This window comes from Cynoglossus semilaevis, chromosome 6 (assembly GCF_000523025.1).
Source record: "Cynoglossus semilaevis isolate Cse_v1.0 chromosome 6, Cse_v1.0, whole genome shotgun sequence".
Classification (NCBI taxonomy): domain Eukaryota; kingdom Metazoa; phylum Chordata; class Actinopteri; order Pleuronectiformes; family Cynoglossidae; genus Cynoglossus; species Cynoglossus semilaevis.
In genome coordinates this window covers 18,262,733-18,281,661 of record NC_024312.1, presented here as the reverse complement: position 1 = coordinate 18,281,661, position 18,929 = coordinate 18,262,733, and the positions used below count along the sequence as shown (strand labels likewise).

General features: G+C 41.7%; 1 protein-coding gene across 2 annotated transcripts in view; it reads right to left on the bottom strand.

Moving 5' to 3' along the window:
• Positions 1-6: 6 nt before the first annotated feature.
• znf469 (zinc finger protein 469) overlaps positions 7-18,929 on the bottom strand; it is a 160,107-nt gene continuing 141,184 nt past the window's right edge. For both annotated transcript variants that reach the window (XM_025056117.1, XM_025056118.1), the window contains one exon: positions 7-12,360. In XM_025056117.1, coding sequence (XP_024911885.1) covers positions 566-12,172 — 11,607 coding nt within the window. In that variant the 5' untranslated portion in view covers positions 12,173-12,360 and the 3' untranslated portion in view covers positions 7-565. The remainder of the gene's footprint in view (positions 12,361-18,929) is intronic.

The window sequence follows — 18,929 nt, the reverse complement described above, 5'->3', positions numbered from 1 at the left end:
CATTCACATTATAATTAAACACAACATAGCACCAGGTAATGTTTATACAAAAGGCTAAAATGACCATTGTCAATGCTGTACAGTAAAGTTAAAACTAATGATATGCTAGAAGCATTTTTTTTTAAAGGTGCACAGATAACCATCCAAGTCTGTTAAGACATTATTTGAAAAAGACATAAGTAAAATTTATGCTGTAAATGCAAAATGAACATGCATTTCTTTGAGGAACATACTTTACTCTACTTTCAAGTACTTTTTTTCTCAACTCTTTTACTTTAATGAACTTATAACCTCTGGATTCTGGAAAATATTTTACATAGGAAAAAGCAGGAAAAATCTTCAAAATTTTGTCCAAATAAAAATAGTCATTCTTTTTTGACCCAAAATTCTGACCTGCCACATCCTCACATTTGAATGTTAAAAAATATACAAAAAAGACATAAAGTGACTTTGTAAGTATTTAAAGATAGTATTTCACAGAAAGGAGCTGTGCAATATAATTCACCATAAGGAATTGTCTTATAACATTACAGTCTCTTATTTACAGATCCCTTAAAATCCCCACTCAGTTAATAGATTCTGATGAGTCCTTCCTTAAAGGAATCTTAAAGCTAGTAAGTTTCTGCCCAAACAGCTGGCTTAAGAGGTTGTTCTGGGACTCAGCGGTCCGGTAGGAATGGCTCTCCACTGACCTCACCCCCATCTTTGGTCTTGATTTATTCAATGAAATGTTCATGGCAACTGAAGAGACTTTGGAAATGGGAGGATGCAAAGGTCGTCCCAGAGATCCTTTTTTGGTTTTGTACTCCCCGTTTAGAGGATTAACAATCTCTGCTTTCTTTGGACTACAGCTATCAAGCAAAGATCTCTTTGACTGTAAACTCATGTTGGATGTCTTGCTCTTGGGGTCTATCTTATTGCTCACAATGTCATCCCGTACCGAGGACAGCACTGGGTAGTCACATGTTTTGTCCGACTTTCTTTGTGCAGAGGAATTTGGACACTTGCTAGGGCGAAATTTCTTTTTAGCACTACAGTCTACGCCGTAGTTCTCCTGTGTGACTGCAGAGGAGACTTTCTGCATGCTGTGAGGGGATTTCGTTTCTTTTCTCTTCTTGTGTGGTCTGAGCAAGTCCTTGTCCTCATTTGAGATGGAGAGGTGAATAGGTGTTGATGCTGGAGCCTTTGTGCCACCGGCTGTGGTGTTTTTTGTATTGTCACTTTTTCTGGCACTTTTGCTTTTCATGTGACTGCTGCCATCCAGCTCAGCACAGTGAGATAAAGTTTCCTGTTTGCTGTCGTTATAAAAATCTTTTGACATCTGCTGCTGCGGATCTTTCTCCTCCAACTGCTGGTCCATCACTTCGACGGCGTCTTCATGCTTCTCTGGTGAATTTGAAAAGATTAGATTTTCTCTCACGCTGACACCAGAATCTTCACTGAGTTGAGATAAATTTGTTGTTTTCTCCGTTCCCTCTGTGTCCTCGTCACCCAGACATTCTGCATCTTCTGGATTCCCATTCTGCTTTTCCACATTGCTGTTTTGTCTAGATGCTGACCATGAGGGAATATCATCCCTAATGCAGACGGACTCAGTCTCCTCTTTGACGTCACATACTTGACTTTCGGATTTCCCAGCGCCTTCTTTTATTGGATCAGATGATGGTGTCATATCCACCTCCTCTTTCTTGGGAGAAGCAGAGTTGGATGAGCCAATGTGAATGCTTTTCTCCAGCTCTACAAGTAGTTCAGAGTAGTCCTCAACATCTTCAGTCTTTACATTATTATTGTTGGTGTTGTTGAGATATTCATTTGGAGCTGTCTGCGTGGAATCATCTGCCGTGAACACAGACACTTTCAAAGACTGCATGTCGGAGTTTTGATTTAAATGCACTGAGCTTAAGCTTGCGATTCCACTATCCGAGCTACTTTCCTGCAGACTTTCAGAAATAATTCTTCTCTTTTTACTCGCAGGTGAATCACATTCATCTCCTTTAAAGGTTGACACTCTGACAGGTCTGAGAACACCTCGGAACTTGAAAATTTTATTCCCTCCAGACAGGTGCTTTTCCATGTGACGATCAAACTGCTCCTTTTTAGAAAAGGTATAGTTGCAGGTGCTGCAAATGAAGGATTTTTTGATGACGTGCATGACATCAGCACAAAGCTCACAGGTGTATAGAGTGGTGTGTTTGGAATCCAGTTCATCCACCTCCTCGTGTGCTTGCTTCAGATGTTCTTTAAGCGCTTGAGCCTCCTGATAAGAAACAGGGCACTTGTGACACAAAAATATCTTTTCTAAATTGTGAACCACCAAATGTCTCTGGAGTTTGAATGGTTTGGGGAACTGTTTCCCACAGTGGTGGCAATCTCTGGATGGATCTTTGCAGTTAGGATGCATCTCCACGCTTTTGGTCGTCTCTGTGCTGTGAAGGACCTCGAGTGGAGTAAAGGCACTGTGCTTTCCACCTGCTCCACTGCTGCTTTTCGTTTTGTGCACTTTTGGCTCTGCCCCTTCTAATGGTTTTCCTTCATCTACGATGCTTTCTGCTGAAACAGCACTTTCTTGTTCTTTAGAAACTTTGCCTGTATCTCTGGCAACCCTGCTGGGGCGGTGTTGCATGATTGAAGTGATGAAGTTCTTCACTGCTGTCTCCTGCATGAAGCAGCCGGAGATGTCTAATATTGAGCCTTGAGACTGACCCCGGCGGGCAAACTGAGTAGCATGCTCGCGTAAATGTTCATTATACATCCACACATCAGATATTTCCTTCAAGCACATTCCACAGGTCCAGATACCGGTCTTATTTTTGGCATGTTTCTCCCTCAGGTGGTCTCTCAGTTGTTCCCTGGAGCTGAATTTACGCTGAACACACATGTAACATGTTGGGGGAGGCGAGGGGTTGTGGGACAACTTATGGAAGTTCAGCTCACCCAGTGTAAGAAACCAAGTGAAGCACACTTTACACTTATACTGCTTGTCCTTGACCTTTATTCCCCCATCCTGTCTTTTTCTACCACGCCTCTCTGATACTTTCTTCAGCTTCTCTTCCCCTTTGTTTTCTACATCGACAGACGTTGAAGACACAGAGACATCGTTGGAGTTGAAGGTATGGGCCTCCGGAAGTTGAAATGTGGTTTTGATGCTTTGTATATCGATGCTGTGGAATGGCTGTACATTCTCTGTGACACATGGTTCCACAGGGAAGGGGTCCGCCGGAAGGGGCAAAGGCTTTTGTGTGACTGGTGCTTCAGCTTTACATGACCTGGGGTCAGGGATAACTCTGGATTCTGCATTAAATCCAGTAAAGTCAGCAGAGTCATTCCATTCAATAGATGATTTATCAATGGTGCTCTCATGTAGATTCCTACTGTTGTCAGACTCTTTAATTACCTCCAGAACTTCCGTTGGATCATTCTGTTCAACATCTGGCGATGGTTTGGCATCAGCTGTCAACGAGCTGTTGTGGCACATTTTCAACTTGATGGCATCATCGATAGATATTGTCTCATATTCACAGTGCTTATTCTTATCCTCGGAAAATGTGTGCTCTGCTTGTTTTTCCACGCAATGAACTTTATTTGACACAAGGATTTCTGAAGTAGGGCAGTCCTTTGTCCCATCGGGGTTGGATAACAGTTTCTGTCTTTTGTTTTTTTTGCTGTACACTCTGGGGCACTTGTTTCTTTTTGCCTCTTCATTTCTTGGAAAAAGTTGAGAGAATGTGGCATCGTCCTCAAGTATGGCTGACAAGTCAGAGGACATCACAGATGGAGAGAGAAGTGGAGAGTTCAAACTGGAAAAGGTGTCTACCTCGTCTGGGGTACAACCATTTTTCTCACTTTTTATCTGAACTATCATTTCTGTAAGATTTTTATGATTAAGGTTTTCATCTGAAGTTTTCTGCTCACACATGTCTTTCACTAGAGCAGGAGTCAGACTGGAGTCGTCAGATTCTCTGATCGTCTCCTTGTCGGTAACACCTTCCACATCATTGTCTTCTCTATTTGGCATCTCTGACAGGCTTGAACATTTCATATCCTCTGCATGAGTGGCTCCATTTAGCTCCACAGTTTCATTGGGTGCACTTGTCGGCTTTGTTAGAAGTTGTGATACGTCCACAATGCCAGACGTGACAGGATGAGCGAATTCCTCTGTTCCAGTACCAGTACTGTCAGGGATTCTCACCTGGTCGTCTGCTGATTTGTTTTGTTCTTGTAGTCCACTGCTTTTGAATCCAGGAGTTATGGCTTGAAGTATGTCTGTTTTCAATATATTCAAAATCTCATCAGAAAAAGGGTCAGACATGATGTTTATTTCACTGCTTTTGTTCTTCTTAGCCTTGTTGTTTTTCTTCGTCTTTGCTGGCAGCAGAGAGTTTTGTGGTCCTTTTTCATTCACTGCGACTGCACTTTTCTCATTTGCCCCTTTCTCCTGAGCCAACTCGGTCTCAGAAGCCTGAGAGATGAGAGTGCTACTCGTCTCAGGCAGTCCATCTATTTTTGTCATATAACAGATTTGTGATTCATCTCTATATTCTTTCTCTAAAGTTTGTGACTCTTCATACATAAGCATATTTCCCTGATGGTTTGATGTTTTCTGTGGGACGCTGTGTTTTTCAGCTCGCACCAAATGTTTCATGGCCTTATGTCTCTTCAATCCGGGAACAGTTCTGAATCCCATAAGGCAGATTTCACAGAGCACTTTACCCTGCTGCGAATTGCTTTGTGTCTTCTTTGGTGCTATTTCTTTTGGCACATTTTGTGTTGTTAAAAACTGACCAGTCTTTGATGGTGGTACCTTTTGTAACAGATCTGCAGGAAGAGGCCTTTCTTTAATTTCACAGATCGTGAGAGAAGTGGGCAGGCTTTCTGAAATGTCTTTTTGACATATGATGTCCTCTGCGGAAGATGTGTGGCAATCCAAATTCACCGATTCAGGATTTTTAAGCAGATCACCATCCAGTTTACCTGTAGGTTCCACCAAATCGTGATCAATATCTAGGTCTTTGTTATAATACTCAGCTTGAAATGCTCTGCTGTTGATGTCAGCTGGTAGACCTAGTGAAAAGCAAGATAATTTTAAATGCTGCTGAAGAGGTTCATTTGCTGAATTAACATTTGCCACAGGGTCGGCGTTTATTTTTGTGTCTGTTGCAGCTTGGTCGAACATTACTGGTGGATTTCTGTTCCAGTCACAAGGGTCACAGACATTTTGGAGACTCTGCTTTACTTCTGCATTGTCTTCAGTTTTGCCAGCCGGAGAAATGGGTATGTAGTCGTATTGATTTAGATGTGCATGTTCATCAGAAATACTGTTGTAGTTAAGAGGGCTGAGCTTGAAATCATAACTTTGGTCTTTTTCTTTCTCTGCCTCTTGCTGTTGTGCTGTTTGTGTCACAGGTGGAAATGGTGATGGGCTGGGATCTTCAGAAGTGGAGATTTTACGCTTGGTGCTTGTCAGGTTCAGGTGAGGAGAAGATATGAGAGAGTATTTCACCCCAGTGTTGGTATTCAGCTGTTCATCACTATTTAACATCTCTGAGACACCTTGACTTTCATCTTTGGTTAAAGTTGCTTTGACACTGTCGCCTGAATCCTCCTCAACAGACATGTACTCAGCTTGGATATGGGACATTTGACACATATCTTCCTGTAAGTCATTTTTTTCTTTAAGTGTTGATAAAAAAGAATTGCTCGATGGGGAAGAGTGTAGGAAAGTGCATTGACTTTTGTCCACTTCCTCCCTGCATGGTGAATTTTGGTGACTTGCCAAGAAATTATCCGGGAGATGTTCTTTAATTTCCTGGACTTGTAAAATTTCATGGTCTTTCTGCACAGTGTCAAACGCAAGAGGTGTTTTGGGTTTCAGAGAGTTGTCAAATGGCGTGTCTCCACAGGAACTGATGTTGAGTAGAGTATCAGGATGTGAAAGAGCCAACAGACAGTGTTGTCCTTCATCGGACTGAGTGTCTTGGAAAGGTGAGCACTGATAAGTCTCCTCTCTGATGTTCTCCAGTATCGGAGTAGAGGGCTCTTTCGTGGGGACTGTGTCATGTGACAAATCAACTGCTTGACCTTCACCACAGTTCAAAGCAGGACTGGGATTTCTGGAGATGGAAAGTCCAACCAATTCATAATTTTTTGCTGGTTCAACGGCTCTGATTGCACTGTTTTCGACGCTATAATCAACAACATGTGATGGTTCCTGTTCTCCAGTATTAGCCTGATTAGAGGCCTGGTCTTCCAGTGGTGTTTCCGTCACATTGGTCATTTTCTTGTCAATAATTGCACTAAGGTCATCTAAAGGTGGGGAAGAAGGTTGGCTGGGAGACTGAACCACACTGGTGCTCACTGCCTTTGCTTTATCAGAGCCTTCAGAAGTCAAATGCTCTGGGCTGCCCCTATTTATTTTAATCGACTGATTCAAGTTTGGTCCGGCATTAGTGTTCTCAAAGGAGTTCTGATCTCCATTCAGATTTTGTGGTACCACAGCTGAGCAGTGTGCAGATGGGATCGAATGCTTATTATCAGGGACATCCCACTTTGATGTGACCTCACAGGGCCCACTTGGCTCTGATGGAATTGGCAGCTGTCCATGAACTGTAGTGTGAGTGCCGTTGGTCAAAGATGACGGTGAGTCATTCAGAATTAAGTCAATATCATTCTTTCTCCCATTGTAACTTGGAAAGCATAATATATTTGTCTCAGTATTTGCTTCCTTTTCACTGTGATCCATTTTCTTATCCACGTCAGCTGTCTGACATTGAAATTCTTGATGTTGTTGACAGGTAAGCGAGGTGACCTCCTTTTGTTTGACAATGATTGATTCTTCTTTGAATATGGAGTCTGAAATAACCTCCAGGCTTTTCATTAGATTTTCTGTATATCTCTTCTCCTCTAAGTACTTCTCTTTTGCTTCTAAAGAAGCTGCTTTTTTAGCACACCGCTCCTGTGATTTCTGTAAGCATTCAGTCAGACATGGATCTTCATTGTCTTTTGTGGTTAAAAGCTCCAGTCCAGTTTGATTGCAGTTGTTCGAAGTGTGGGGACTTTGGTTTGCCTCTACTAGTTCAAATGCAAACGGGCTAGACCATGGGAGGCCAGTTTGAGTGAAAGGCACCGAAGGCATTCTAGTTTCTTGCACATTGGTGGGTCTCATTTCGAGATCAGTGTTTTGACTCTCTGTTTCATCATCCAGTCTTAAAGGTGAAAACTTGCTCATCTGCAGTTGCTTGGGGACGTCCTGATCCAGTAATGGTGGGCTTTCCAACTTGGTTGTCTGCAGCTGGTTTTCAAGCTCAGTCACTATTCTCTTTATCTCAAGCTCATCTTCAGATGCGCAGCTGTTTAGATTAGCACTGTAATCTATTATTTTTTCTGGCAGAGACAAGGGGATGTTATTAAAATCGGGTTTCTTTTCATCTGTTTTCTCAGTGTTCTCTTTATACTGAGAAATTTCATCTGGCAGCACAGGGCTAACTATTAGGTTCCAGTCTCTCCCTTCCAGAAAGGGAGAAAACGTAGATATGAATTCCTCTTTTTTATCAGTTGTGTCCTCTACTTGATGTAGACTGTCTTTCTGAATTGACATTTCTGAATAAAGTCCACTGTCAAATCCTGCGAGGTCTCCAAACATTGAAGACGTGTCAAACGAGAGTGGGGATTTCATGAGCCCCTGCTCCTGATCCAGAGGGAAGGGCATGAGTTGGAGTGTATCTTTTTGTATCAACGGGCTGTGGTTTCCAGATGGAGACAGACAGACCTCGTCCATCAAAGAGGTGCACAGAGATGCAGGCTTAGGTGTGTCAAGATTATTACCTAAAGTCATATCCACTTTCATGTTGTTACATTTTTCCAACATGTGTTTTGCGCTCCTTGTGTTTTTGTCAATATGAGTATTAGTTTCTCTGAAATCAAACTGTGAAACTTGGTTATGTGCAACTTCTTCTTTGCTGCTTGGATTGCTGAATCGCTGTAGATTGCTTACATCTGAACTGAGTGTTTTCCTGGATTCTTTCTGGTGAGAAATCTGTTTCTCTTTTAACGACGTCTGTGACATTCTATTTTTTTCAGAGTTTTTCACCATGTCCCTTGATTTTTGAAATGAAGACACTGGATTGGCTATCTCTAGGTCTGTGGGGTTCTTCTTTGGGTCACATTTGTTGCTTTTGTGATCAGACAGCATTACTCTGTCGGTGTTACACTTCTTGACAGATTTAGTAAATGTCAGTGCTAGTGTGCTGGACCCTTTGCATAGCTTCTGTGGGGAGTCCCTTTCATAGGTTCTTTGTTCTGAAGACTTGTTGATTTCTGTCTTCTTCTCAGAATCAGAGTCAGTGCGATCAGTGCATTTAGGGCTGTTAACACTATCACCCAAAACACTCATAGATGTGCTCACTTCACTGCTGGTGGACGACTTGCTACCCCTTCGTCTTAGCCTCTGGTGCGAACCATGTTTTTCTGGTGAGAGAGAGAATTCTTCACTCTTTTTCACCACAAGGCTCTCCTTTGACTCCTGTTGCCATGCTGCCTGCTCTCTCTCGATCCTTGCGCCTCTTTTACACTCTTTACTGTATGTGTATTTACAGCGATTGCCTTGATTTAGTCGTCCCTGGCTGGCTATCTTTACAGGCTCACAATCATCATCTGAGTCTGAGACGTAGTCATATTCTCCAAATGCAGGGTTCTGCACCGTGGGAGTCAGTCTCTCCATCACCAAGGAAAACTGGAGACTTTTGGTACCTTTGACGTGAAGCTTATGGAGTTTATTTTTCTGCTGAACTATTTTGTGAATAAGTTCTTTGCTCCAAGTTCCACCTCTAGTGCCTTTCCTTTTGCTCTCTTTCATTGCCGATTTTGGAGTTGGAGATGTAGACACCTGTGTGGGCGTTGATCCCCGAATTGCAGAAAACTTGTTTGACAAGATAAACTTTTGTGTGTTTGTTTTTTCATCCTCACTCTTGCACACGTTTCCTACCGCCTTCACTTTACTGTTCTGATCTTTTGTCTTTTCTCTTGCGGCACTTTTTGAATTTTTATTCTGCACTTCTTTTTTTATGTTTATTTTATCATCTTGTTCCAAAGATGTTTTCTCAAGCTTACTTTTTGCACACTGCTTTCCTGCGTTAGGACTTTCAACATCATACTCGTTGAAATATTTGCCCTGGGTGAAAGCCTTGTCGTTCTCTGTTGTTTGCCTATTTTTGTTCTCAAAGATCAGGTATTCCTTGGTTTTTAAACACTGTTTGTTTGACGTTGATTTCATAGTGGTGAGCTCATCATCGGTGAATGCGTCAATAAAGCTGCTGTCTATTTCTGCGTTGTCTGACTGATAGCCTAATCCATTTAAAGCTTCTGTGATTAGGCTGTCTAATTTTGCATCCTCCAGTTCCAGATCAGGAAGAGGGGCAGGAATGTTGCCAGAGCTAGAGAACAAGTTGAGTTTATTTGGATCGTCCTTACAGTCTCCTTTTGCCTCAGCCTCAGGTGTTAGTTCACCATTTTTGTTGAGGCCTAACAAAGACAAATGGAGCTCAGATGGACACCTGGTCATTGAAACATTTGGTGCAGCAGATGCTGGTTTAGATAACTCTGAATAAAACTTCCTGTTTTCATCCATCTTTGGCATTTCCTTAAGTTCGTTCGGTGTAACTGTGTGTTGACTACAGTACTGCTTATGACCTAAAAAGGAAGCCAGGTTACTGAAATTTTGATCGCACTGCTTACAGGTAAGAAGGATATCGAACTGGTCAAGATTCGCTGTGGCTAGCGAGCTGGCCAACAGCTGATGCGCTGAGTACGGAGGTGGAGGCTGGTGATGCTCCACGCCGAAACTGTCAATGTAACTTTTGTTTCCATCCATATTTGTTTTTGGTTGCGAAGTGTTTTGCAGGTAATTCACCATTTCGTCTTTGGCTCTTTCAGTTGCAAATGGAAGGTTGCGTGAAGCATCTGAATGCAGTTGGAGGTTGTGAGAGCCAAGATGATCTGAAGTGAGTTGAGGTTTGGTTTGAGGCTGGTGGTAAAACGTATGTGACGGTGCTGACTTTGACATTTGACTGTCATCGGAGCTGATGTTAACAGGACTGGTAGAAGCTGGGGAGAGGGATGAGCATGTACTACTAGATGTAGGGTTATTTACCGGTGAGGGCAGAGGGGACTCATAAGGTGACACCATCATAAGTCCCAATGGTGGGACCTGTAGAGGGGGATAGTTATAGTTTCTTGCTGCCACTGGTAAGGACTGGTTGATGCCAAAGTATGTGACCTTATTTTTGGTCTCACAAACCTGCGCTTGGTTCATCTCCACTTTAAAAGTCGAGACTGTGTTACCACTATGTTTAACTGTCTCCTGTCTCTGGTTTGAAAAACCATCGCTACTTCTGTTGCTCTGAAAAGAGGAGGTTTTCAGGGAGCTGTGTTTGTGCGATTTACTATCATCCTGCCATTCTGTGGGGGAAACTATGTAAGCCAGTTTTTGATTGCTTATTTGTCTGTTTGGCACGTGAGATGTTTGCCGAATCTGCTGCCAGGGCACTCTGCTATTTTTAGATGTATTTGGCCTCTGGTCAAGTGTTGGCTGATCTTGAAACTGAAATTTTTCTGCCATGTCAGAATACTGAATAGTCTTTTGATCGGTGGGAGAAAATGCTTTACTTTGAGCCTCCCAGGAGTGTGGTAATCTATTTAGAAGTTTGTTATTAATGGGTATTGAGCCCGTGTGCACGCCATTAACTGGGTTGTTAAATGTTTTGCTGGAAAAGTGCATGTGGGAGCCAGGACCCTGTGTGGTATTTATCGGGTGGTGCCCACTTCCTTCTAGGAATGTTCTTTGATTGCCAGCAGTTTCTTTAGGAAGGCAGTTTCTTTTTATCCCGAGGGTGATAACTGCATCCCGACGGTCTGCTTGTCCATTAGTGTCTGTGTTTTCAGGCATGGCAGCTTTGCCCTGTTCCAATTGCTGCAGGCTCGAAGCAGAGCTCTCACTGCTGGCTGAGTCCTCGTTCAGATTCCTGTAGGACGCAACCCCTTGAATGTACTGTGGCTGAGGGGAACAAGAATAAGCACTAGCATCCTCAGACTGTTGCTCATTATTAAACTGCGTGCTGTTGGGAACAATAGTTTGTCCTTCTCCGTGCGTAAAGGCAAACGAGTTGTGAGACACATGAACTGAACCTATAGAGTCTGTAAAGTCTTGTGATTGGTGGTTCTGTTCATGCGATAAAGAGTCTGAGGTTGATTCCTCCAGAAAATTATATCCATACTGAAAGGGCCCTGACACCATGGCACTTGTCTTATTGGCTTCTGTGAGGCCCGTGGATTTGAGTGATGAAACTCCATAGTTAGCACCATTAAAAGTCTTCTCCGAAGACTGCCATGTGTCAGAGCCACTCAGCTGAAAGTCGGCCAGCAGTAGCTGGCTGCCAGGCTGTGCATTGCTGTTCTCCATTGGGGAAGGCTGCTGCTGCTGCTGCTGCGACAAGGGTGTGTGTGGGTGGAATGATGTTGCACCTGAAGTACCCGGTACCTGTGAGGTATAACTTGGAGAGGTAAGGTTAGACGAGGCCTCCTGAAAGCACCGGCTGAAGCTGAGCTCTTCCTGCTGTAGTTCAGCCTCTCTCTCAGCTACAGTGGGAATGTGAAACCTGTAGCTGCTCAAAACTGGGCCACGACTGGATTCTAACTTCTTGGGTGGTAAAATCTTCTGCTGTGGGTATGCGATACCAATGGGGTTGTTGGAGCGAGGGTTTGTAATGCTGAGTCTGTGCAGCTGCTGTGGGTTGCCACGGTCTGCCTTTCCCGAACGCTTCCCCTTATCCCTGTTTCGTCCCTTTCCACTCGGAGACTGGGGGCTGCCTTTGCTACTCGACCAAGATCTGTCAGTTGCAAATTTTGATCTGTTCTGCAGTGAGCTGAAGTCAATCTTTCCAGCTTGCTGTGGGCGTATGACAGCCTCACGCTGTTGAGGACAGTCCCTTTCCTCCTCTAGTTTTTCAGCTTTGGCCCCTCTGCTGCTGGGTCTGGCCTCAGTGCCGGTGCTTGAAAAGTGCTCTGAAGATTCCTTTGTGGATTTGTCACTCTGCTCTTCCACTGCTGTCCCCTCATCCTGCAGTTTGGACTCAGTGTGCAGCTCTTTGACAGTGTGCATTCGCTGTGTCTCTCCTGCCATGGTGCACAATACGTGCTGTGAAGGCCTGGTCCTCAGAACTGCTATCTGGGAGACAGGTGCATCATTCTCTGCGTGGCATTAATCAGTAAAAAACCAGTGGCAGGAACTGCACAGACAGCACTACTTCCTGCAGATTCATCTCTTCACCTTCATTGTGCAAGTTGCTGTGTTCCCAGGGTGAAGCAGATCTGAAAAAGAAAGAAACATTTTTGAAAATGTATATATTTTATTTTTTCAGTTTGAAATTTAATGCTGTATTTTCATGAACATGAACAAGAAAACAATTCAAACTATGTAAAATTTATTTAGTTTACAAATACACAAAAAACAACGTGGAAAATATTTTTATTCCAGTGTTCTTCCAGCAGGGTGCCCTATTTCCAACTTGCAAGAAAGTAAGAAAAATTTGTGGGAATTAAAATAAAACAAAATCAATAAAACAAAACTCACAACAGCAACTAAACAACAACAAGAAACTGTTGCTACTAAAGAATTTCACATTGGACACAGCTGTGAAATTCTTTATAAACAAGCAGGTCTTGGTCTTGACAAAATTGAAGGTCTGAACATCACTGGGAAAAAGAACTACAGTGCATGAATCCAAAATGCACAGCCAGTAAATGAATCACAAACCTCTGAGGACCTGCGACACAATGCAACACTGTTGTATTGCTAGAAAGTGCTGCAGGTTTAGATCATGGAGAAATATCAGGGATTAGTCACTGAGCCATTACAACTGAGAAATATGGGCACATTGATGTTTGGTGCATTTCCTTAGACTTTCCAGACTCTGCCTCTCAGTCCCCAGTTTACTTTGGACCTGCACATCCTCTGCAGCTTCTGAGGTGAAACCTGATGAAATTTGGAATCTGCACCAAAACGTAATATTCCGAGACTCTTGACTCAACATTCATTCCAATGTCCTTGGCTCTCAATGTCCTTGATGTCATTTTACTCACACCAGCGGTCAACAAGTTGCTGTCCATTTGATCTCTCTCTCTCTCCCTCTCTGTCTCTATATATGAATAACTTATTTTCCCTCCTCCTTTCTCTCTGAGGTTCTCTATTTTGCAAGTTTCCGTTACCTTAACACTGCAGTTCCCAAACATTTTTGGCTGAACACCCCATTTTATATACCAACCGTGTTGACTGACCTCCAAACACCATACCAGCGAACGCACATATAACACACATTCTGATTTACAAAGGAAATGTTTATTTATACATCTTTACTGTGTGCATAAAATCCACTTAAAAAACACTTCGAACTGCCGATACAAATCAATCGTTTTTAAAAAATCTTTTGCACCCCTAGTGGTAGCTCTCACCACACTTGGAATTCCTGGTTTAAAGCATTAGGACTGGTTACAGGCCTGGCGTCTGACCTAAAGTTGAACCTCCCACAAATGCAGATTGAGGTGCCTGGTATATCTTGGAAATTGTTCATTATTATAAATAACCCATAAACATTATTTTTACATACATGTGTATCTCAAAAGATTCCAATGCTATAAATACTGGAAAACTATCTCATTCTCTGGCAAACATCTGTGAGGCCTTTAACAGGTTGAAAGTCAGTCTTGAAGCAGAGACCTGGCTGAGTTTAGGCTAAGTTGTGAAAAATCACATCCTTTCATCAGCTCCAAAGTATCTGAAAGCCAGAGTGTGTGTCGCAATGGTGTCTACCTGTACTGGAAATCTGCATGACTCTTCGCCAAAAGAAAAGGCTCACAGGGCCAATGGCCACAATCATATGTGCACTGTATTTGTTCAGACTGACCTGTGAAATTTGTGGCTAAAGATACACATTTGTAGCCTTTTGTTCTTCCCCCTGCAGCCCAATGCAGCTGAGTTGTTTACGGTAATCCTCGCCACAAAAGCTTAATTTATTTTACATGGACTATGGTGTGTATTCGTCTGTCCAAGTATCAGTAACTTTGGTGAAGGTCATTATTTTGTTGTCCTGAAATTCTATCTTAAAACACACTGCTATACAAGTTGAAGAATGAGGTGTTAGCAAAGTTAGAATCTGTGTTTGTGTTTCCATCTGAAACATGACACGATACTCGTATTTGTACGTGCTTTTAAAAAGTAGATAAATGTGGGTAAGACTATGTTTGAACTATTTCCCTGTAATTAAAATAATATGTATTACCTTTTCAGTAAGGAAACTTTAATAAAACTCTTTCCTGAAAGCCTTTTCCTGTCATTTTATTACAGGGTGTATGAGGTGTTGGCCTAAATAAAATAAAAAAGCCTTTAGTAGCAGTGGGAAAATCTACTGATATTACATCAACGTCTGTAGCCCGTAACTGTTTTTGAGTCATATGCATTCATCCACTGCGTCAGATGACCAATTAGTTCCAGGTCTCACATTTAGTTGACCTTAAGGGTCTCATTCTTGGGGAAACTCTTCTTTTTCAGCTATTAGAATTCCTGTTGATTCGGGCTCCGAAACAAAACAGCGGCGAGTGAAATGTTAAAAACAGATGCCTCCAACCAAAAAATGGTGAGCTTTACATCTGTGTAAGACGCCACGTAAAACCTGTACAATGCATCATTAGAGCCCAGGGAAGGAGAAAAGCAGTGCCAGCAGTGGTAGCAGTGATTCCATTAATAATAACATGAACCAGTCAGTGGTATTAACAGGAATTCCCTGAGGTTGTTTGTGCTTTTCCCTCTGCTCATTCACAGAAATATAACTTTTCACACATTCCGAACACCGGGAAGAAAGAAGGATAAAGGCACAGAGGATGGGTTTGTGAGAATAGAAATGATTCCAAAAGGTGAAGAGAGGAAGTTGAGAACTCTGCGTAATCCGGTAGTTTTTAGAATGAGAGGGGTGAGAAGGAGGGAGGGGTGGGGGTGGGGGGGTCAAGTGGGAGAATGAAGCTGTCTGACTGCTCACATCACACTTCTCTCAGCACGACCGGTCCAGCAGGGGAAACGCACAGTTGGCCGGCGGCCCAGATGCACCGGCGCTCTGCCAAAACCATGGTCAGGCTGCCTGAATATATTTTTGGAAATATGCATTTTGCAAAGTGTGTTACCTTCAGGTTCCTAGCTCATGTGTAAAGTCAGAAAATACAGGATGAAGGATATAAAGAGAGTGCTTTCAAAGCCCTGTCACGAAATGGTCATCGTTTTAAAAGTCATGGGGTGTAAAAGGCAGCAGCGTTGAGTTTACTTAAAGTTCTTAACTCAAGTAAACGTCTTGATTTAAGACTCATGGATAATGATTAATGAGCCGTGTGTCTGGGATTCACTCTGGTGACGTTTGGTCTGAAGTTTTCTTTATAAAATGTCAAAAGAAAAAAAAATCAAATGAAAGAGTGAGCCCAGTGTTAAAGCCTGTTATACTCATGCCTCCCTACCTCCACCGACCATAACCCCACCCTTAAACCAACGTGGTTAGCTGAGCAGTTGGGAAAAGAGAAGAAGTGTGTGTGTGTATATAGCGTGTGTGTGCGACTCTAAAGGGGCTTGGTGTGTAATTCCAGAGGCTCTCCCTGCCCCCTCCCAAGTTTTTCCCTCTGTCTTAGACCATTTTTTTCTTTTATTTATTTTTTTAACCACCGGATTCTGGACTGAAATAATTTCCATACTGCAAAGCCCAGCATTCCACCATCGTGATGGAATCTTCATTTTGAGTGCATAAAGACAATTTTTTCCTCATTTTGACATAGTTTCCTTTATTTCTGGATGTCTATGAAATATAACTGCTAGGTTGTGTCAAATAGAAAGTAAAGTAAGTAAGAACAGGATATTAGCAAAAGAGGGAAAAAAAATATCGTGACTTCAGTTTTAAGTACGTTAACTCAATTTTTAAATTCCTTCTTTTTTTTGAGTGCATAAATATTTGGTTGTCTCCGTTCTGCCTGAGGGCAAAGTATTTGGTTGCATCTCAAAGTCCAGCAAAATTTCATTAAGTCTAAAAGAAACTTTGAGGTGGAATGAAACAAAGGTTCATTAATGATGGCCCTCTCTGACCCCAAACCTAATTACTGCACGAATGTCATCTGGCTAATCTCTAGTGCTGTGTCAGCAGCTCAGGATGCAGCCTAATCCCATTTCTTAGTTTAACCCCTACAATTTACCTCCAGTTCCTTTGAACTTAGTTTGCGTAGTTTATAGTATAACTGTGAAATGGGAGGTGCCTTTAAGAACTTAGGACCTTACTATATGGTGAGGTCAAATACTTACAATTGGTGTTTTTATGTTTGCCAAAATGCACTGGTTAAAGTGTAAAAAAGTGTTTTAAAGATGTCAATGTAAAATGGGCAGAAAAATCTGAAGGCCTGTAAACTCTCACACTCCTAAAGGAATCCCCGAAGAGTGAGTGAAGTCTATGAGTATTTATCCCTCAATTATGGTTTCTCACATACTGTTTTTGACCTTATGGTAATAACTGTTTTATATCAATCTAACTGAGGATATTCCAGCTATCTCAAATTTGTCACTTAAACCTAAAATGAATGCTATTTTTTACAGTTTGCGGTGCAGGGGGAGAGGCTCAGAACCCACCGGCTGCAAAAGAGAGAGTCTGATCAACTCTTGTTCCCTTAATATTCAGAGGGAAGCTACCCCTGCAAAAACAATTGACCTACCAACCAACCAACCTATCTATCAATACAAGTACATTTTTTAAGAGATAAGTGTGTGATTAATATTATTATTAATATTATTTGATTTATTTATGTCCACAAAAAACTACTACACACAGAGGCAAGTCCTATTCTGCACACGGGGCCACACAGATGTTATAGTCCTTAGTAAGCATGCTGTGTATATTTTCATTATTTGTACAGGACGCAGTAATACCAGTAATCATATTTGAACTTGCTCTCATCAATCAGTGCTAATTTACAAGAGGAACCATTTATTTATACAGGAGTAGCACGTTTTGCTCCATTAACATTAAATACAATAAAGTCGGTGGCAGTTAGAGGGGGTTTGAGGCAGCACCAGGTAAAAGTGCTGAGATGAGACCGGTGCCTGCAGCAGTGCAGTGTTACAACTTGAGTGTCAGCGGCCTCAGGGGACCGGGCCTTTTCTCACTGACCTGTCACCTCACCACCAATAACTCACTGAACAAACCCTACCTAAGACGAGTACATGCGTGCAGAAAGGACAGACGATCATCAGGTATGAATCTTTCAACAGAAAACAATACTACACCCGATGCGTATGGACTCTGTATTTCACATTCTAGTCATGCAATACATCATATATGCAAATAATGGCTGGTGTAACAGGAATTATTTTATCCTCTAAAAATCACACATACAAAGTCAAATGTACCTTTATTTGATTATTTTACTTTCTACGGGGACTCATCAGGTTTACGACGTCCTTGACCTATGCCGTTTCATGCTTACGATGCCATCTCCCATACATTTATTAACAAAGTCCATCATTCTGACGAACAGCGTTAAAACTCACCAACTTGTTCAGACAGGAATTAGTTGTTAAACTCAGCGGAGGAATACGTCATAACATGCCGCTACCCACAGATAACTGCTTTGTTCACATCCACCAGTTGTATGCCAGAAATTGGATTGTGCTACATTCTCTTTCTTTCATTTGTGTTGTTTTTTTGGAGAACTTTTTGCCCTTCATTGTGGCTGCCAGGTGTAAGTCAACCTCTTCTGGTGTTTTTATGTCCTAGATCAGGAGTTGGGAACCTATGGCTCGCAAGTCAGATCATCTGGCTCTCAGATAAATCTTAGCATTGGCACAATAAGTAATAAATAATTCCACTGATATTCAAGTAAAACAAATCATAGTATTAAAATAATCTTTAAAAAAACATTCTCTTGCATTTGTGGTGACAGTGTACTCTGTGTTAAATAATTGTGGTGAAATCATCAGCTTGGTATGTCATCTTTTATTTCTGGCATAAAAAGTGAAAACAAAGTCAGTCCATTTTGTAGCAACACACACACACAGGTCTCATGCTGAAAATATCAAGTAAATAAAAGTACAGTTAATGATTAAATTAAATAATAAAATAGATTAAAGATGAACCTCCTAACATGTTCACATAGGGACAGCAGAGCCCGACTGTTGCTCCCCAGGGTTCACCACTCTAATCAGCAGGGGTGTTGCATTTAATGACCGTACTATAAATTAAGATTTTTCTTACGTGGTGTGTAATAAACTGTTGAATGGCAGGTGGAACCATATATTTATAACTCCATTACATATTTTAATCCACACATTTTTTTTCGCATTAAGTCAGATTAATGGTAAGAAGTATTTTATGTATTGAAAGCTTCAGTATAACGACATCATTAAAAAAAAGAAAATATTCAGAGACTTATTATACATTGTAGATTATGGATATACGTCGCACTGTAGGACACCCTGTAATTTTTAGTATTTATCCAACATATTTGCATATTTACCCTGTAAGTACTTAACTCAAGATCTTTTGTCTTTGTGACAGAACTCTTAACCCAGCCAGTTTGGGAGTGTCTGAGATCAAAGAAAATCAGTAGAAAGTTTGTTTGCTCTAAAGGTTCCTTCAGGCCACAAACACAACCTTTCACCTTCAAGTAAAACCTGAAAGTGTTTTAAAGATTATTGCCTTCTCTGATTATTGGTTTCTCTGAGGATTTAAAAGTCAAGGCTAAAAAGTTAACAGTAATTTTTTCACAGATGACCATTAAAGGCTTTTTTTTTAAAAAAGAAAGAAAGGTGAAGGAGTGATACGTAAACGCTGTGCATCAATGCCAAATGAAACAATATGATTGTT